The sequence below is a fragment of the Fukomys damarensis genome, unplaced genomic scaffold (assembly GCF_012274545.1).
Source record: "Fukomys damarensis isolate Sample0158 unplaced genomic scaffold, DMR_v1.0_HiC HiC_scaffold_12, whole genome shotgun sequence".
In the NCBI taxonomy this organism is placed as follows: Eukaryota; Metazoa; Chordata; class Mammalia; order Rodentia; family Bathyergidae; genus Fukomys; species Fukomys damarensis.
In genome coordinates this window covers 39,756,888-39,778,744 of record NW_022900924.1, presented here as the reverse complement: position 1 = coordinate 39,778,744, position 21,857 = coordinate 39,756,888, and the positions used below count along the sequence as shown (strand labels likewise).

General features: G+C 37.3%; 1 protein-coding gene across 1 annotated transcript in view; it reads right to left on the bottom strand.

The window, feature by feature from the left end:
• Positions 1–119: 119 nt before the first annotated feature.
• Actl6a (actin like 6A) overlaps positions 120–21,857 on the bottom strand; it is a 22,249-nt gene continuing 511 nt past the window's right edge. The window contains exons 2-14 of the mRNA XM_010632459.3: positions 14,422–14,498; positions 13,878–14,052; positions 11,311–11,411; positions 10,354–10,451; positions 8,000–8,094; positions 7,548–7,654; positions 7,363–7,452; positions 6,404–6,465; positions 5,887–6,001; positions 5,288–5,368; positions 3,679–3,774; positions 1,256–1,342; positions 120–468 (exon numbers count right to left, since the gene is read on the bottom strand). Coding sequence (XP_010630761.1) covers positions 388–468; positions 1,256–1,342; positions 3,679–3,774; positions 5,288–5,368; positions 5,887–6,001; positions 6,404–6,465; positions 7,363–7,452; positions 7,548–7,654; positions 8,000–8,094; positions 10,354–10,451; positions 11,311–11,411; positions 13,878–14,052; positions 14,422–14,498 — 1,265 coding nt within the window. The 3' untranslated portion in view covers positions 120–387. The remainder of the gene's footprint in view (positions 469–1,255; positions 1,343–3,678; positions 3,775–5,287; positions 5,369–5,886; positions 6,002–6,403; positions 6,466–7,362; positions 7,453–7,547; positions 7,655–7,999; positions 8,095–10,353; positions 10,452–11,310; positions 11,412–13,877; positions 14,053–14,421; positions 14,499–21,857) is intronic.

The following is a 21,857-nucleotide window of genomic DNA, read 5'->3' as shown; positions in this document are numbered from 1 at the left end:
TGGAATGGCTGGTAATTTTTATTTAATTTTATAAGCCTAAGGTAAAAAGCATAGGCAATAACTTTACAAGTCAATAAAAAGCAATTCTACCATTCACTGGTAATTAATATACTAAGCAGAGTTGGAAAGCATTTTACTGAAAGCAAAATATTTAGAGAAAATAGAGATTTATACAAAATTATAAAATGCTCAATCAGAATAAGTGCATTTCAAGGAACACACAAACTCATTTTAATATAGAGCTAGTTAAAGCCTTAAAAATTTTAAGTGGAAATTGAAGTATGCAAAAATGTATAAACATTCTACAAAAGATGGTAGTTCTTTCCTGAGTATACTAAAGCTATGAAACGTAAGGTGACACAGGAAGGTTGAGTTCTGGGAAGTCTTTTAAGGGCATTTCCTTTCTACACACTGCTTCCCTCCTTCTTCATATTCTTGTTTGGAAATCCACATCTGTTGAAAGGTACCCTGGAAAATGGAAATACGTAATTATGCCTGCCTTAGGAGAAAATACTTTTTATATATTTTGATAATGCAAACTTTGAACCCTTAAACTCCCTCCCCCAAAACAGAACTCCATTACTCTCTCATTTCTTCCCTCCAAAACTATCCAAAGATCTCATCGCCTTGCCTTTCAGGTTTACAAAAACATTAACTCATTCTCCACCTGTTACACTGTGTAGCACCTGTGAAATGGGCAGGAAGCAAGTAATGTGGCCGTGATGGCTCTGTGCCATCGTAAGGCAATAACAAGTTTTCAGGAGGCCTAAGAACTTTGTGACATTTTCTTCAGCCGTTCCAAGGAAAATGGGAAGTGCCTCCAAGTTTCAGGTCCAAAAAAAACGACTTTTTCTCCTAATTCAAGGCAGACTCCAGTACAGGACCCACCACAGTAACTTCTTTTGCCCAAGAACCAAATCCTGACTTCCAACATACTTCACCAACAGACCAGGGAAGAGCCCAGAACTAAATTACTTCATTTTAAATATACTACAAACAAATCCTAGCCATTGCCAACGGGGGTATTAAGAGGCATGAATGTGTTCACATTTCTGCCTGTTTTGCGGGAGGAAATTGAAATTAGTCTAACAAATATCCAATAATAAGGCAGTCATTTTGTTATATCAAGACATAAAAAACTGGTTTTTTATGGTCCTTCACTCATCTGAAAATTATGAAATACAAAGGATAAATGAAACACTGGAATTCTTAATTCAAGTAAGAATCTTTAAAACTGTTTTTGTCATTTACTAACCAAAGAAGCTAGAATGGAGCCACCAATCCATGAACTAAACCTCCGTTCTACTGTTGTGTTATTTGCAATCAGTTTCAACCGCATACTCTAAAGTAGAGGGGAGAAAAGTATTAGTACAATTGAAACAATGGATTCAACTTAGGAAATCAAATTTTGCCAGTTTTTTAGCTAGCATTTAGATCCTATAAGAGAAAACATACTACCATAAATACAGTACTATGCTAAGTGCCTTGTACAACAACATGTACAATTACCCCAGCCTGCCTCCCTTTCTGCAATGCTGCCCTTCCAGGTCTCAGGCTACCCTAACCCTCCCTTAGTTCACCAGACTGCAATCATCATGTCTCAGGTAAGACTGAACTGCTTTCCTTCCAAATTAGTGCTTCTGTTTTGAATTCACTCTCGATACTCTCATAGATCACTGTTACCCCTCATCTTATTTCCTATGTCCAGCAATTTTCCTCCCTACCTAGGGATCTGCCTAGAAGTTCTCAAGTTGTTAATACCTCCCCGTTATTACACATATGAACGTACAGTTTGAGTCTTTTTCACTGTATGTGGCAGGAGTAAGGTATGAGATATGGGAATCAATGCTGGGAATGGAACCCAACGCTTCACACGTTAGAGACACACTGCTACCGTGGCTCCGTGAAATCTAATGGCGTGTGTTTCAGGTACACTCTAGATGAGACTGTAGCTCCAAGAATGTAAGACAGAGCAGATGTCAACCTTGTGGCTGTATCAATATTCAAATACCACTCAACTACAAAAATATGCCATATATAAAATATTTTAATATAAGAAGCCAAAAGACTATCAAATATACACATTCTATGGATTTGTTAGGGCCCATGTAACTCTTCATAAATTTATTTTTCAAGTTAACATTTAGTGGCATCTTAGAAAAAATACTTGATAAAACTTTTTAAATTATGACCCCTAGTTTTTTCTATCCCTTTAAAAGTTGCAGCCTGTGATCTTTTTTAAAACATACACCATTTTAAAACATTCATCAGTGCTCTGCCAGATTTTATCCTGTTGAAGTTTGCCGAACAAAATCCAAAACATTGAGTAAGGCACACCCTGCTATGTATCAGTTGTGGGTTGACTTGTATCCCCTAAAAAGATACAGTATGTTGAAGTCCTAATCTTTATTACCTAATATGAATATGACCCAATTTTAAGTCTTTGCAGATGTAATTCACATGTATACTGAGATCAATAATGAAGTAGGATGGGCTTTTAATCCCCTGTGACTAGTGTCTTTATTATTTATTTATTTTGGTTTTTTGAGACAGGGTCTCGCTATGTAGTTGAGATTGACCTGCAACTCACTATGTAGCCCAGGCTGGTCTCGAACTCACAGCGATCCTCCTGCCTCAGCCTCCAAAATGCATGCACCATCATGCCCGGCTTAGTGTCCTTTTAAAAGAAGTACCACAGCTAAAAGCTAAGGATTACTGGCAAGCCATCAGACTCTGCAAAGAAGGAAGAAACTGTTTTCCCCTACAGACTGCAGAGAGAAGCTGGCCCTAGTGGCACCCTGATTTCAGATCTGGTCTCCAGTACTGTGATAATACATTTCTCTTGTTTTAAGTCCACCACATTGTGGTACTTTCTTATGGGCAGCCCTAGGAAATTAACACACCATCCATGTTCCCAGCCACATCATTTTCCCCCTTTACCCACATACAGAGCTCTACTGATTACTTTGAATTACTGGAACATAATCCTCCCACCATACTTTTTCTCCCAGTACTGGGGATTGAATCTAGGGTCTTCTCACTCAGCTATATTCCCAGCCCTTTTTTATTTTCGAAACAGGCCAAGTTAAGTTGCTAAATTGCCAAGGCCAGGCTCAAATTTGTGATTCTCCTGCCTCAGTCTCCCAGAATGCTGGATTAGAAAGCTGGATTAGAAAGCTGGATTACAGGTGTATGCCATCATGCCTGGCCCCTATCATACTTTTTTCCATATGGTATTCCCTCCACTTAGTTGTCCTTTTATAAATTAGCAACCACTTGAATTATTCATTCAAATAACTGCTTCTCTATTGGACTTTCCTCTGATAGTCCTAGAGAGTTAAGTGCTTGTTTCTCCGTGCTCTCAGGAGTACCCGGTTCATGACACTAAAGCACTTAGCTCATTACAATCATTTTTTTACATGTCTAACCTTCCAAGTAGACAGAGCCACTGGTGGGCAGGGATTGTTCTTTGTTACCCTAGTGTTTAACACACTATACACACTTAACAGTAAATATAAAGTTAATGAACAAAGTGAAATTCAAATACTTTGAGAAATAGATGTCATTTAGGAAATTCTGATAAGAGATTCCAAGTAATACCACATACATATCTACCTACTGAAAAATGAACCGTTACTTATAAAACTACATCACCGGTGACTGAATGACTGAACTTACTGGAGGAGTTTTCTGAGAAAGCTCTCTATTCAACCTGTCAGTAAAACTCTGTATTAGCGTGTTTCCTCCTGCCACTATCACACTGCCATAGAGACCCTAGGACAAAAACAAGAGAAATAAATTAGATCCAAATGTTTCCAACAGTTTCATCATTTTTTGGTGCTAGGAACTGAACCCAAATTTCCAACAGCTTTAAATAAAACTACAAATAAAACCATACCCTCCACTACAATCTGTACTTCCTTTGCCTGAAAAGTTTTAACTTCTATTCGGAAATAGTAACTCAAATCAGTAGTTTTCAATCCTAGCTGCACATGCAACTCATCCAAGGAGCTTTTACACCACCAGTAATTGAAACAATGAAATTAATACCTCTGGAGATGGGAACCAGGTAAAAACTCCCAGATAATTCTTATGTGCACCTGGATTTAAGAACCACTAACCTAAAAACAATTATTCTAAACATTTTTGTTATAGAGCTGATATTTACCTAGAGGTACGTACATTTTATGATGACTTTAGAATGCTTATCTGGAAGTTACAGCATTTAAAATCAGACAATGGTATTACTTTATGATAATAATAATACACTCCAAGTATATTTCTGGCTAAAATGACTGCCATCTTTTTCTCTTGGAGGATATGCATCAAAACCACATAGGGAGCTTTTTCAAAATACCTATGCCAAGGCCTCACAAGTAAAAAGAAATTCTTAATAATAGGGAATACATTCACTTCTAATTTGCATACATAAAAAATGTCAGCCTGCTTTTTTTAAGGGCAAGTTCCTATTTTAAAAACTTATTCCAGGGCCAGGGATTTAGCTCAGTGGTTCTGCCGCCTGCCTCACAAGCACAAAATCCCAAGTTCAATCCCCAATACCAAAAAAGAAAAAAAAAAAAAAAAACCCCAATGTTAAAACCTTCCCCAAAACCAAAAAAAAAAAAAAAAAAAAAAATCCCAATGTTAGAACCTTCTAAATTATGAAACAGAAAATAGAAAAGTATCTCCTCTGTAGTCAACACTGCTTAAAAGAACTCTAAAAACAGGAAGCTATCATTCATATATATATATATATATGGGGGGGGTTGAGACAGGGTCTCACTAAGTAGTTCAATATGGCCTTGAACTCATGGCGACCCTCCTGCCACAGCCTTCAGAGTGCTGGGATTAGAGGCGAGCGCCACCACACCTGGCCATCTTATAGTAAATGTACTTCATTGTCTTCCACTAATAATGGCCTTAGATTTGTACTAAAAATTCCAAACTTGTATTTTCTGTTGTCCTAGAAGCAGCACTTACCTGCCAGATCACTAGTTGAAATTAACAATGATTCAGAAAAGCCTTTCTTGAACAAAACATTTTTTGTACACCCTTAGTAAAAATAACATTCTCTAAACAAACAAACAAAGCTAAAAGAAAATCAAAACAGTATGTGGGTTTATGAACTGGGTCTAGGATTTAATAAATTATAATCAAACTAGCAAGTAGTGTATACTCAATCTAATAATAAGTATAGTATATACTATGAAGTTAAAACTTGACAAAGATTTAGGGGCACTTTGCTGCCCTAAAAGACACTTTATACTGTAACAGGACTGATACTTACAGGTCTAATATCAATGTCACACATTCCAACACTTGTAGTGACAACATGACTGACTCCCAACATTGTATTTCCTGATAATCCCTAAAACAAAAGAAATTGAGTATTCACATGGAAGAATTTCAGAGTAAAGCACACCCCCCAAAATTTAGTCTTATTTACATTTTGTGATGGTTAAGCTTAACTATCAACTTCATTAGCGTGGGAGCTACCAGAGGATCAGTGAAAGCTCACCCCTGGATATGTCTAGATGGTCATGGAAGCTCGGCCTCACACTCTGTATCTGGTCCCTAGCCCCATTCTCTGGCTCTTCCCCTGTGCTGTTTCCCAAACACTGTGAAGTGAGCAACTGTGCTCCGCCACGCTGTTCCGCCATGTCATTTCTGCCTTGGTGCCAGCCAAAAATTGAGTAAAACCCTTAAAACCATGAGCCAAAGTAAATTCCTTTAAGTTGTGGGTGTCAGATATTTGTCCCAGCAATAGAAAAATCGACTTAATACAGGCTTTATAATTATTCAAGCTCTTTACATGCACCAGTGAAGCCAGGCTAATTAAGAAACAAGCTTTAAAAAAACAAGAAAGAAAGAAACAAGCTTTCATACCTTTACATTGGAAGGGTCAAATAACCCTTCAGGAATTTTTAACCGCTCTGCACCAAAATCACAGTTGTAGCCATTAGGAAATTCATAATGAACAGTTGGCATCTGAGCAGCTACTCTGCAAATATATTAAACAATATTATACAAAACACACAATCCTCTTCAAAATTATAAACTACTAAGGGAATTATCAATTTGCAAGAAACTAAGAGGGAGAATATTTTAAAATATTATTCAGTATATTTTTGCATAACTTTATAGAGTTAGATGAGTTAACTACGTAGTACAATTCTTTTTTTTGAGACTGGGGATTATACCTAGGGTTTTTCAATTGCTAGACAAGGGCTATAGCACTGAGCTACATTCCTGATCCTTTTTGTTTTTGAGACAGGATCCCTTGCCTCAGCTTCCTGAATCACTGAAATTACAGATATACCACTACACGACCCAATTATTTGTTTAATATAAAAAAAGTCTTTTCCTCATCAATGAAGCACACAATTTAAATGAGAAAACATACTGTTCATCGTAAGTTGAATCTGACACTTGAAGTACTGAAGCTTGAAAATCTTGGATAACACACTGAATAAAGAAAAAGTTTAAGAAACAAGATTGAAATTTGCTCTTCAATTTAGTTTAATAACATATTTAAAATATTCTTCTGAATGAAACAGGACCATATTTCTAGACATGTAAGTCAAGAGTATAAATCTACTCAAGAAGGACTCTGAGTTCTGAAGCTGAATTATAAATTTTAAGGAACAATAAAAAGATATAAAAACAACTAGAAACCCATGTATCACAGTCTTGCAAAACTAATCCAGTTTCAGAACATCAATTTTCTTTAAAAGTGTAGATTTAAAAAAAGATTTCACTAACTTTTATTAACTGCATAAAGTGTAAAATAGTTAAGAGTTTTGCTGTGAAATACATATGCCCTCTAGAGGTTACTAAGGAAAAAAATCTTGTCTAACATCTTGGCCACATTATTAATCATTCTCACAATTTTTCTCCAACTAACACAAACACAGACAATATTTATCTTTAGGTGCAAAAACCTCTCAGGATGTAAGTACATCCTCTCATAGTAAATTATGACTCTCATATAGCACGTGATATTCATTCAGAGATAGATTTCTGGCAAAAGGAACCTCTCACTGGCCCCTTGCTATGAACAATCACATTTCTGACATGGTAAATTGATGCTGGGGATAAGAAGAACTGAGCCATACTAGAAAGTCTGTATAGTAACTAAAACACTGCCTTAGGCCAAAGAGTAACATAATGCTTATTTCTACTCTAGAACCAAAATGCTTTTTCCAGGTCACACCACAGTAATCCAAAGGAATATGTAGTAGTTTGTAAATATTTCTTAGAAAAATATGAAAAGTACTCCGTCACAATGAGTTGTTTGTAAAGTGCTAAAAATACAGAACTTGAAAACATAACGTGCCTACATTCTATTCAGGAGTTACTTACATTACACATGTAATTGTGCCAAGATCTTGTAACCTGTGGCAACTTCTCTTTCCTTTTCCAGTTTGCTGGAGATCCTTCACGAACAGCTTCCTGGCAGTAAGAAAGTATGTTTGGTTAACAGAGAACTTGATTATACAGGAGCAGAAAGTCAGACTTAAATTTCACAAAATTCAATCATTACGTACTTTTGATGCAATCATATATGGAGGAATCAATTCTATGTTCATTTCTTGGAAGAGTTCTCTGCATTGCATAGTTATAAAATCTCCAGCAAGAGGGGATTTCACAATGCCTGTGACACAGTTTAAACAAAGCTAATAGAGTAGTAAGTCCAAACTCCTTGGGACAAATTTCTTCTGAGTGTATTTATATATGAATAACTTTTTCCAGTAAAGTATATATTATACACCAAAGATTAAAATTATACATGGGGCTGGAATATATTGCAGTGGTAGAATGCCTGCCTAGCATTGGTGAAGCCCTGAGCTCAATCCCAAGCACTGCAAAACAACAAAAACCCCTTAATGGAAAACATCATGTAGAAACTGTTGTTTCAATGGTCCGATTCACTGTCTTATTTCACTTTATCTTCATGACATCTAAAAGCACCTCATATGCCATGGTTAAATATAGTTACCTTGCTGAAGGACGTAACCATCGTGGACTGGGATTGCAGTGGTATGAGTCGCTCCACTGTCCAAAATTAGCCCAGTAGAACGACCGTTAGCAAACCTAATTTAAAGCTTTAAGGAAAAGAAAAGTAACAAGACTCCTAAAATAAAATCTATTGTAAAGGGCAGGCTCTTAAATTTCAGAAGGCATTTATAAAACGTGCATTACAGTTTAAGATGTGTTAAAATAAATTTAGGGACAAAAACGGATGTCAAATAATTCAATATTAAAAACAAATGAGATTGGCAGGATTTGCAGAACATCACTGTGAGAATTATTAAACTGGTCAAAATGAACACAATCACTGACAATCTGTGGAAACTGGTCAAGGGGCTTACAACAAATTACCTACAAGACATACTGAATATAACACATAATCTTTGTTTAGGTCCTGAATTGAAATATCCTAAAATGTTCAAAAAGAGATGTGGTAAAATCTTTTAGATACACATACTAAGTTTGCTACAAATAAAACCATGTAATCAGATAGAAGGTGGGTGATGAAAATATAAAGGTTCTTCATAATATTGTTTCAAATATTTTTATAGTAAAAAGTTAGAAGTAAAATAATGTCCAATTTTGCTTACGTGCTCTGTATAAGTAACCAGCCAGACCATATTCAAATTCAAGACTGCCATTATCAAATTGCAGGCTTGGATTAATTTGCTTATACTTTATCACTCTATTTCTTGGCAGCATTATTATAAAAATTAAATGAGATAATAAAATGAGTATACTAATTCTTTCTCCTACTTAAAATCCCAATATGTTCTCTAGAATCTAAAGTTCAAGATTTTAAAATCTAATACGCAAGCCCCCTACACAGTTTAGTCAAGAACTATTTCTACAATACCTGCCGAAATCTTACGTATGCATATGTATTTATCTTTGAGTATTAAACTGAGTCACAGTAATGAACACTTACACTTTGTTTTGTTTGTGTTTTTTGGTACTGGGGATCGAACTCAGGCCCTTGCGCTTGCACTTACGAGGCAGGCGGCAAAACGACTGAGCCAAAGCCCCAGTCCAAACAGCTACACTTTCTACTTTCACATTTCCTAAAGTCATCTCCAAGACACAGCACTACAGACCAATGTTAGGTAACAGTGAAGACAAATATTCTCAAATATATAAAACGTTTATTTGAAGATTACACCAAGCCTGGATAAATAAGCAGAAAGTGAAGCTCGGGTTTTAAATACTATATTTACTCCAAGATCAGACATTTATAAGCAGTGCAGCTTGAATTCTAAATCAAAGGTTCTTTCCTCCACATGCAACTAAATTCTAATTTCCTTACAAATACTGGCCAGCTACTATATTGCTCCTCTGAGCTACTACAACTACACAAAACAATCCAAATTAACCACGACGGTTAATCTTGTCAGCTTGATTGGCTTAGGATACCCAGGGGATCAGTAGGCACATTTCTGGGGGGGGTTGTGGACTTTGGGGACTGTGCCTGACCCGAGGTCCCCTCCTCGCTGGCTCTTCCCCTGCTCTCTGCTTCACAGACACCACGAGTTGAGCAGCTTTCCTCAGCCATTCCCTTCTGCCATGATGTTTCTGTCCTGGACTCTGCTGATCATGGTCTGAAACCATGAGCCGACCTTCAGGTTGTTGCTCTCAGATACTCCGTCCAACAATGAAAACTGACCAACACAGCCATGTATTCTTTATGACTTGGCCAGTGTTGTTCTGCAGCATTATTTAAATATGGTATTTAGCTTTGAACAGTACTGTAGCATTACAAATTATTTGATTTTGGGTCACAGTATTTCTCTAGTCTGTCCTTTAATTTCTTAAAATAAATATCTGATAATGGGAGTAAAATCTGAAATGGATTTAGTCAAAGTTCAAATTTCTATGAGGGCCAGGGATTTAGCTCAGCGGTTCGGTGGCCTGCCTTGCAAGCGCAAGGACCCAAGTTCAATCCCCCGTACCAAAAAAAATTTCTGTGATATTGGAAGAGAGGGAGAAAAGAGCAATCTTTAACTGCATTGAAGCCAACTGGTTAAAATAGTCCTCTCTATCCACACTCCCTTTTGCACACACACACACACACACACACACACACACACAGGCACACACAAAATCTGCTAACACTCAGGATTTGAGCATTACTTTACTATTTTCCTCTCAAATCTTCTGGTGCATCATCAGTTCCAACAAGAAATACTAGAAGACAGATGGCTACAACAAGGGATGGGGGAAATAAATTTCTCAACAAACAAAAATCGGCACACGTCTTATGTCACAGTGCATTGCATAGTATCACATCTCTTCTAGAAAGAGATTTAGTATTATTCTTCAGGATACGCTGTTAAAACTGCAGTTTTGCACAGGAAGAACGCAGGGATGTTGTAGTGTTCAAACATTAACTCTGTCAGTTTCTCTCTCTTTGCTCTGGTATTCCACTGGAGTGAAAGAGAAATGCAAGTTATTTATTAGGATTAAAGTTGATTTATCTCAAACTATACTATAGCACTAAATTAACAGGATGTAAAACACTTAAAAACAATGAAATCCTACGGCAAGTAATCTGTCATAATATCCATTTTTATTTCTTTATTTGTAAATAAATTTAAGAAATCATATGTAAAAATAAGCTTTAATAGGTAAAATTCTCAGCTGCTGTAAATTCTAGAAATTACAGACATTTTGAAGTACAACAAAATCAAGATTCTTATAGTCTTATGAAATCTTAAAAGTCTGATAAAATCATAAGTCTAAATATTAAGCTATGAAATGTTCACTTATAAAAACTAATCAAATAAAAACAATAACAAGATACTGACAACTTATAATCATTATAAACTTATAATCGTTATGCATTTGTCTATGTACCAAATACATTTCACAAGAGACTTCAGTCTAAAAAACTTGTAGTCCCAGTTAACCATTTGACTTCTCTCTTGGAAATTTGAATATAAAAGTAGAAATACACTGTTCTGGGCACACAAAGGATGATTCATAAACCAAAACAGGAGGCAGTACAAGAAAATCAAATGTAAAACAAATTCCTGGAAAAAAATTTTTTTTAAATAATTACCAGAACTCACAAAACATATTTTATTACTCTTTTAAATATTTTATTTATTGAAATAATAAACATTATAATAGTACTTTAAGAATTAATCTTTTCCCTAATTTCCAAATTCAAAATATAAATTTCTATGCCTCTTTAAAGAAAAAGAAAATATTCTTCAAATGAGTAGAAAACTAAAGGAGAAATAATAAAAACTAGGGAAACTTAAAAAAGAAAGTCTGTCTCACCGGTGCCTCTGACATGAGAACAGGATGCAGGCTGGCTTCTGATTTGACATGCATTTTATAGGTATGGTCCAAAATAGCTTGGAAACTATCCCAGTCTTCAACTAGAATGCAAGAGTAATAGCTTGAAAACAATATTCAAAGATGTACAGCATCTTTTTATAGATTGTTTTTGTAACTTAATAAGTAATTCTTTGCCAGGGATTTGGCTCAGTGGTTCTGCCCCCTGCCTTGAAAGCGCAAGGGCCCAAGTTTGATCACCGGTACCAAAAAAAAAAAAAAAAAGTAATTCTTTCATCCTACACAGAACTTACTTATTTTACAGACCTACATTATAACATGGCACTTTACACAAGGGTCTTTGTCTTCTAGGACATATAAACTCTTTTTGGTCCCACAAACCCCCAGATCTGTTCTAAATATAATTAAGGTTTTTATAAACCTGAATTACAAAATAAATGTTATTCAATAAATACTTACTAGGGGCCAAGTACATGATCAAAACAGTGAGAGGAAAGTATGATGTAGAACTGACAAAAAAACTTGAAATCTATTTGGAAAAATATTAAAATTTTTAAAATTTGAAGAATAGTATATCTTCAATTTAGCTTCCACTTAAACAATCTATTAAAACCACTTACATAAGCCCAGTTCTGCCACAGCCCAAAGAAGAAATGTCATTACACGTAGTGAACATTATACTTCCACAGACCCATCTAAATTCTCCTGAGTGCCGGTTTTTTATGTTAGTGGACTTCACTAGTAGCTTTAACTTCTCTCTCCCCTTCTTAGTGCAAATCTCAGTATGACAGGTGAGAACACTGAAAATCACTGCACTGTTCTACTGCCAGAATTGTTTTCTTCTCTTGGTCTTCTCCTGAATTTTTTCTACATCCCTACTCTTTTTCATTCTCCTCACTGCACCTAAATCACAAAAACCACGTGGTAGGCAAAACACCTTCTTTCCTTCTGGGACTCTAGAATTTCCATCCATGCTAGGGAGAGGGTCCCTCATACATGGCCAGCCCCCAATAAAAACCCTTGGCACATCGAGTATCTAACCAGTTCCTGTTAGACAACAAACGCTGTTACAACTTCTTTGAGACGAGAAGGCTCTTGGAAGCTTGCACCTCATTTTCTTTGGACTTCTTCCCCTGCCCTTTTCCTTTTGCCCATTTTGGCTTTTCACCTTTTTAGTATAATAAGTTGTAAGTTTGAGTACAGTTATTTGCTCAGTCCCAGGAATCTTTCTAGTCAGTAACTAAATCTGAATGTTTTCCCTTTAAAACCATAAAACTTTTTCCTCTCCTTTCTATATGTATCTCTCAGTACACTGTACCTCAACCAAAACTCTAGAAAAATTTCTCGAGTCCTCTTTCCTTTTTACCTCTTTGGTCACTTTGTACCACTGTGTCATGGCTACCCTGCTTGTCATCTGAACTCTTACTCCTCTTACTAATCTTCCCATCCCTCCAATCTAGTGTAGCCTATGAATTGCTACTAGAGTGATCCTTCCAGCTACAAACATGAGCATGTCACATCTCTGTCCAAATTGCTTCGGGGTTTCTCTTCAAGTTTTAGCTTAGTACCTTCCCTGGTGTTATGGCTGGTATCTAGACGTCACCCCAAAGCCTCATGCTGTCTTGGGAGGGTTGTTTCAGGAATGGCTGGATTTAGGGTGTATGAATGTGGACTAAGGGTGTGATACTGGGATTATGGATGCATCGTACTGGATTCATCCACTAACTGGATCATAGTTCTCGGTGTGGATAATGGGACACCCCATGCTGGGTGTGTGCAGTCACACAAAAGGCTTGTAGCCTTCTGCCCGCCATGCCATATCCTGTTTCTCCTCTGCAGTGCCCCTCTGCCATGTCACCCTGCCCTGGAGCCAGCGGATTATGGACTGAAACTTCTACAAAATGTGAGCTGAAATAAACATCTCCTCCTTTAACTTGTGAGTTTCACATATATTGTCCTAGCAATGATACATTAACTAAGACACCCAGGATGGTTTCCAAGCCTTTGTATGATTGCTCTCTGCCTACCTTTCCAGGCACTGACCCTAACACACCCAATGGTGAAGCCATACTTTAATTGTATGACATTTCAAAATGTCAGTTTGTTTGACAACTCCATCCCTTTACACACACACATCCTGATGCTCCTTATGTTTTACCAAGCCTTGTTAACCAGGCTACTTCTTACTCACTGACCAAGATTCAAAATAAAAGTTACCTTGGTGGTAGAAACCATTACTGACCCCTAATCGTAAGAGTTAAAAACATCTCACTAATCCCATTAGTTATGAACATATCTATACAGCATTTACCTCAGAATGCATGCGTCTGTATGTATATATCTATCATCTCTCTGAGTTTCTGAAGAAGAAATATTTCTTATGCATCTTTGTATTATCAGTGCCTGGAACATCAGTTGTGGAATAAATACGTATGTAATCTGTATCTGATGGCCAACTTACAAGAAGCCACTGCTTTATATCTAAAACATGACGTGTACGCTCATTATCTCTATGTTTTTCTACCAAATCCATAGGAAAAACATCATACCCATGCCATTTTTGAGGGGAGAAATGGCCTCCATGTTCTCCCTCGGAACACGCAGGGCGTTGGTGTCTATGTAGTAGGTGGGACCACCTTGTTTGCCTTTATCGCCATCTATTTCCATCAGGGTGCTTCCATCATCTCTTTCTAGCACCATTCCAATAGCAGTGGGGAAATCCACCTGTAAGAGCCAAAAACACCCTATGAAGTTTCTCTGCTTTCGTTAAGGAGTTTCGTTTTGTTCTTTTTGGTCCACCTAATGTCTACTGTTATATTCGTTTTGCATCATCATTTTCGGGTGAAATTAATTTTGGGGGTTTTTGTTTTGTTTTGTTTTGTTTTGTTTTTTGAGACAGGGTCTCACTGTGTAGTTGAGACTGACCTGAAACTCATTATGTAGTCTAGGCTGGTCTTGAACTCACAGCAATCCTCCTGCCTCAGCCTCCCGAGTGCTGGGATTACAGGCATGCGCCACCATGCCCGGCTTGGGTAAAATTAATTTTATATCAATAACCCTTACATATCAAATTAACTTTAACATTACACTTACCTTAGGGCAGTCCTCACCAGCATAACCAGCTCTCACAGTATAGGATCCAATGTCAAAAACCAGGGCTCCAACCTCATCTACAAGATTTAAGGTAATTAATAACTTGTTGGGTTTTTTTTGTTTTTTTTGTTTTTTTGGCATCGTTAAGAGATTGAACCCAAGGCCTCTTGTATGCCAGACAAGTGCTCTACCAATGAGCTATACCCGTCCCCTAAGATAATTAACAATATCTAAGTATCACATGAAAATTAAAGGTCTATTTAACATGCTTAAAATGAGAATATTTATGAGAACTCTAAAAATTAATCACATTTATGTTATCACTAGCTTGAACCTACCTTTAAGTATATCTTTAATTAAAATATAGTAATTCATACATTGTATATCCACAGTTCAATAAAGAAAGAGTTGATATACTAAAACTGGGTAAGGTAAGGAATTTACTCATTAAAGGGACTTACAAATATAAATATATAAGCAAGGTACAGGCCAACCAGAGGGACAGTATAGTACCCTAGAATAGTAACAGGGACTGTACCATCCTTGGTACTGAAGAACCCAAAAGAAACAGCTGCCAGAACCTGGAGAAGCGGGGAGGGAAATGTCACCTGACAGAAGCTGTGACCTTCAGCTGAAACAGGCAGTCAGCAATGACTGACACAAAGCCGAATGAACCAGTCTAACAAGCCAATCTACTCCTGATCCCCACAAGGGGCATGCTATACCTTATCATCCAAATCAGGGTTCTTCTGAATGTGAAAGGGACCCTGTTCATCACTGTGACAGGCCAAGAGGTACAAAGCAAGAAGTAGGGATTGTTATCTATCACTGACCAAATCCAAACAAAAGTCAGAGGCCAAAAGTGCCCACTGATAGATTTTTAAAGGGCACAGAAAGGATGGAAAGGGTGCAAAATGGATCTGGTAAGGCAAGGAAAAGACAGCCGGTACATTGAGTATCATTCTACCATACACTAAGACAAATTATATTGAATATACTTAGGGAAGAAAGTAAGCAAAACCTTAAGAAAAATAGTGGACCCTGGAGAGTAAGAGTTTAAAGTATAATTACATAAGGCAAGTATACATTATTAAAATGAAGCTATCATTAAAGTGTACACATTTCAGAGATTATTAGGAAATAAAAGTTTAATTCTGAGGAAGAAAACTAGTAACTTATGCTCACAATCAAATTTAGAAAAAAATCCTCCAATTATATTTTTAAAATGCTCATCCAAAATAGGCCTCCTAAAACAAAGCACTTTGGGGTTCGGGGTACTGATTTTTCAAAGAATTTTTTCAATCATTAAAAACAACAAAATCTTCTTTACCTTCATTAAGTTGGCAAAAATTAATAAGTCTGACAGCATCAAGTGCTATCAATGATGTAGGAAAGACAAGTTCTTATACATTTGCCAGAGAAGCTGTAAAACAGGTACAAGTCACTATAGGCAATTTAGTTATATCTAAAATTAAAGGTGTGCATACATAGTAACTGAACATACCTATTCTAGAGAAACAAAGGAGACATGTATGAGAATGATACTAGCTATGTGAACATGTGCAATAATCCCTCTGCCTCAATTCCCTAATTTGTACAATGTGCATAATAGTTCCTACCTCACAGAATACTAGTCATTGAATATTTTAAGTGCTTAATAAACATAAGCACTCAGGACAGCTCCTAACACACAATAAACACAGTAAGTACAGTGGTACCTCCATTCACAAACTTAATTCTTTCTGTGATTCTTGTTGCAAGTGAATTGTAAGCATATTGGAAAAAATTAAGGGGAAAGAATTAAGTTTGTGAACCAAGGTACCACTGTATTGGCTGCCGTAATTACTATTGTCAGACTACCAAGGGAAAGCGTAGAAATAATTTAATGATTTTTCAGCAGGACGAAGATCGCTACAGTTTATTCACATACAACAATTTAAATGAATGGCCTAGATCTACAAGTATCAAGAGGACACATCCAAAAAGAGCTCACTTTTAAAACCTAGTTACAAAAGTGTAACATACACACACATACAAATACAGTATATGTATGTGTCATGATACTGTTTAACTCATTATGAATGTATATACATGTAGTAAAAGTGTACAAATGTGCTTGGGGTCTGGGAATGTTTCATACCAAATTCAGTTCAGTGGTTAGCTCCAAAGAGGGAAAGGGGGAATTAATATAGTTAACATGTTATTTTTTTAAATACCTGAGGTAAAAATAGCAATACATATCTATTTAATCTCAGTGATGAGTACAGAAGTATCACATATAATGTACAGTTCTTAGTATGCTTGTAATATTTTGTCTAATTTTTTAATTAACATAAAAACTAATCATTAATTTGTAAATATTCAATTGCGAGATGTTGACTTTGAATGATCTCATTTTTATTTAAATAAAATGAAGAAATATTTCAATTTCTAATTTGAAAAAAGTTTATACCTTTGTTACATTTCCCCCAAAATATTAACCTCTCTACAAAATTCTCTGGTTCAAATTATTTCATCTGAAATCAGGGGTCCTTAAAACAGGAATACTGCATTTGTTTTTATCATAGCACCTAAACTCAAGTACAAATAATAACTAAAGTACAGCAATGAATATGAGTTGGTAACCTTTTTAACATTTTGATTCACCAGAACACTGGGTAAAGAAATATCCCAATGAAATGAATTAACTGTTGGGCTAACAGAAAAGTTTAACTTCTATTTCTGAAAGATCCACTACTGTCCTAACCAGGGGTTCCTAACTTCTGTGTCATGGACATTTGAACTGCCCGGTGTGCCCCTAAAATTCACAGGTGCCTGTATTTGGAGTTGGAGCCTTTAGATTAAAATTTAGTCATTAGGGCAGGTCCTCACCCTTATTAGAGGAGGAAATTTAAATGCGGCAAGGATGCACCCTTAACCCCAGCTCTTCAGGAGACCGAGGCAGGAGCACAGAAAGTTCAAGACCACACTAGGCAACTTAGCAAGACCCTGTCTCAAAAAATAAAATGGACTGGCGTTCAAGCCCCAGTATCAGGGGGAAAAAGAAGGAAATTTGGGCGCAGACATATACAACAGAAAGACCATGTGAAGATTCCGGAAGGAGATGACCACCTACAAATTAAGAAAACTCGGAAGAAACCAACTGCTAACACTTCGACCTCAGGTTCCAGCCTCCAGAACTGTGAGAAGTTAAATTTGTCTCGTTGAAACCACACAGTCTGTGGCACTTGGTTACAAAACCTCTAGCAAACTAATACAAAAGCTTAGGAAACTCAAGAATCCCTCCTTGGGATGGTTTTAGATTACAAAAAAAGCCAATTATAATAAGATACAATTCTATCCATGAATTCTCTGGGAAGGTCTGGAACCTCATGTTAGGAGCCCCTCCCCTAATTTCCCCTTTTCTGTGTAATCTATTCCAGTTCCTTGGTTTCAACTTCTACCTAAATACTGATAATTCCAACTTCAGATCTGTCAAGTTCCAACCAGTGTCTAGATCTTCTTACTGTCTGAACTTCTTACTGTAAATCAACATCAATCCACCTGATGTTTCACAGATGATTCAAACTAAACACATCTGAAGCAGGACCTTCTTTTTCCCCATCCTGCCACACAGCTGGTTATCTCACTTATCAGAGGCAAAAACCTGAGATTTTGAATGGGTTCATCCATCATGTTTTGCCAGATATTTCCACTAAGTATATCTCAAAATCCCTCCTCTATAATACCATTGCCACAGCCTTCAATCAAGCACTTATCTCAACAGGGAACAATAATTTCTTACAGGTACTGTGCTTCCACCTCTTCACATTCTACCCTTCACATTGCTGCAGTGGGCAGGCATAGCAGTACACGCTTGACCAACACTCTGGGAGGCCGAGACAGGAGGACTGCAAATCTGAGCCCAACCTGGGGAACCCAGCAATTTACTGACACCTTGTCTTTGGTGGGGGTTGAGGGGGGACTTGAAAAGGACTGGGGATGGCCCTGGGTTCCATCCCCAGTACAGGGTCCGAGAGAAACCCTCTGCACTGTGATCTTTCATAACTGTAACTCTGATCATTTTGGTACATAAGTCCTTCAATGAAATTAGAGTGATGAATCATTCCGTGGCTTCACGTCTAAGGATAAAGTTCAAATCTTTCTATTCTACTGATAGTCAGGACAATCTGGCAGCAGCATCACTGCACCCCACTGCGGTCAGCTAACCTCGGCAAGCGCCATCCCTCCACCCCGACCCCTTACCCTCTTACCTTTCTCCTAAAGCCCTCGTACTCCCCCACAGTAAGTCAGTAACTTTCTTGGCTGCACTATCTTTGCACTTTCTCTACAGTGTTATTAACTAACATATCTCATTAAATCAGTTACCAATTCTCACCAATATAAGGTGCTCATTATTTCACATACCACTAATCCAAAAAAAAATGCTGCCAATTAAAATCTCTGCCACTCATCAATATTAAGACATCCAACTTCAGCTCTGTGATTCTTTTTTTTTTTTTTTTTTTTTTTTTTGGTTTTTTGAGACAGGGTCTCACTATGTAGTTGAGACTGACCTGGAACTCACTATGCAGCCCAGGCTGGTCTCGAACTCACAGCCATCCTCCTGCCTCAGCCTCCCAAGTGCTGGGATTACAGGCGTGCACCACCATGCCCGGCTTCAGCTATTTAAATGTAAGAAAAAATATAAAATTAATAATCAATGAAAAAAGAATCAGTGGGATATCTACAATATCTATTTATTTACTAACTCACCTAAAAGACTGTGAGCTTCTTGCAGGCAAAGTTTGTATCTTGCATAAAGCAAGCACTGGAAAAAAATTTTTTTGTGAAATGAAAAATCTAACAAATTAGTAAATCTATCTTAATTACCATGAACTGAATATAACAGAGTTTTGAGTAGGACACTTTTAGAATTTTGCATTGGTTCATTTTCCTTTTCAAGAGTAGAAGACACATCTAATTCCTGTAATTCCTTATTAAGAACCAAGCACCAGTGAACCCAAAGGCGGAGACTGACAAAGGTAGAGAGGAGACTTATATAACCAGAGATTTGGAGGTTTAAAACCTGGGATAAGACGTCCTTGGGGGATGGATATCATTTCTACTAAAAATGCTTGTTTCCATGTTTTGAGGACTTGTGAGGCTTTCCTTAGGATAAATGGCTTCCAAATCTAGAGGTGATACAATTTTTCTGGAGAAACACTAAGAAATAATGGCAATTTTCAAAACTGGTCTTAAAATACAATTATTTAATTGCAGTACTGAAAGCTAATGAATTTAGGAAAGGGTAGCAAGGTTGTTTTATTTTTATTTGGACCAGGGTGCTCTCAGGATCAGGAAATTAACTTATGAAGAAATTTTTAAAGGTAGAAATTCAGGAAGCAGGAGGATACATGACAGTGATGAAATTAAAAGTTGATGAAAGTTAAGCCAGCACTTCACTCATTTATTTTTATCCTATAAAGGAGTCTGAACTAAACAAGCACCATGAAAGATGACTGCAACAGCTTTAAGTCCGCCCAGAAACTATTTACAAAGTATGAAAATTCAAATAAATTATGCATTATACTTAGACTAGGAAACAAGCATTAGAATAAGATAGCATCACTTTAAAAATTTTAACGACAACTGGATAAAGATGTGGTTTTTCTATAAAGTGGAATACTACTCAGCCATAAAGAATGAGAAAGTAGATTCATTCATAGGTAAATGGGTACATTTTGAGGATATACTTCTAAGTGAAATAAATAAGGCACACATATGCAAATACCAAATAGTATCTCTGGTGTGAAAAACTATAATAGTACTCAAGATCCTAATGGAACACTTAGCAAATAGGAAGAAAAGGACCAAAGGTGTAGGGACAGTGAGAAGGATAGGGAAGAGGGAATAAGGGAAAAGGAAAAAAATATGAGAAAATGTAAAAATGGAATTAAAGTGTTTGAAGGGGGAGGGGAGGGGAGGGTGAAGGGAGGGTGGGGACAAGGGGAAAAAATGAGAACCAAGATCTGTCATGTAAAGGCACAAGATCCCAGCAATGAATGTAACTGTACTGTCTACCTAGAATGTACCAATAAATTTTTTTAAAAAATTTTTAACGACAAAGATTCTTTTAATTAGCAAACAGGTTAAAAATACTTGTGTTTAATAGGTCAAAAATACTTTGAGTAATTAATTACTCAAAATTTAAGGGGGAGGTTTGGATACTTTAAGAGTGAAAAAAGGTTTTTCTGAAATGCCTTCTCTTCATCTCAGATATCTTTCTTCTCAACTAACTAGGAAGCTTTATAACTTTGGGTTGGTTAATTTTTTCTAGACCTCATTTTCTCTCCCAGTAACACGGGAATAGTAGCAGCAGTTCATATAGTTGCCAAAGATAAAATGCAGTGCATGTAAAGTCTTGGGGTTCTTGGTCTGTGGTACATAGATTAATGTTAACTGCTAGCATTATTATTAGTTTGCACTTCTACCATAGTCAAAGCAATGCTTTGTAAGTCATAACGGACAGTCTCCAGCTCCTTGGTTCGGTAAGCCTGAAAATCACAATGTAGTCGTTAAATTGCAGGATGCAAACACACATGTATCCAGTCTGTCAGTCAGAACTGCATCTTCAGGCAGAGACGACGTTAAGTCATGAAGCCACTGACTGGATCAACCCCAGAGTAAAAATGGCAAACTACTCACACTGAGAAATCAACAGGGACATAAACAGGGAGGAAGGGGGCGGTGAGGGCCATCATCCCGCACTCAAGAGATGTGCGACCACACACAAAAACTAACAAGTCTAAAACCTTTACTTTTGTTGTCCTCTACCTGTAAAATGCTACAGCGTTCAGAAACAGCAGCCTTACTAGAAACAGTTAACAGCAGCAATATTTCAGAAATGTCTTGATTCTAATTCAAACACAATTCAGAACATGAACATATACATCGACGCTTCCAATCATCTGGAGATCTTGCAAAGAGGCGTCTAATCCAGTAGGCTTAGGGTGAGGCTTCAGATTGTGTCCCTAAAATCTGCAGGCGATGCTAACACTGCCGACCCATGGACCACACCTGGGTGGCAAGCGCAGCTCGAAGTCATTTAACCATCACAAAGCCACCCCGTGCAACTGGGTTTATCTTTCCACAAATAGGGAGCCCTAAGTTTGGGAAAGTTTCGTGAGAACTATCCAAAGTCAAAGAGTTAGTAAACAGCGAGTCTGACGCTACTAGAATCCACGGCTGCGCAACTTCTAGCCGCGGTTATCTTTCTTCTAACCAAGGAAAAGCGAGAAAGATCACGAGCCGAGAAGGCATCCTTAAATCGCGTGTGACCGTAAATTACTGGCAGACAGCCCTGCCCAAGGGGAAGTCTCCGAAAGGCGCGCGGCTCAGAGGAGCCCGCACCCGCGCTGCCACCTGCGGGACGTGGCGCGTGGCCGGGTCCTCGC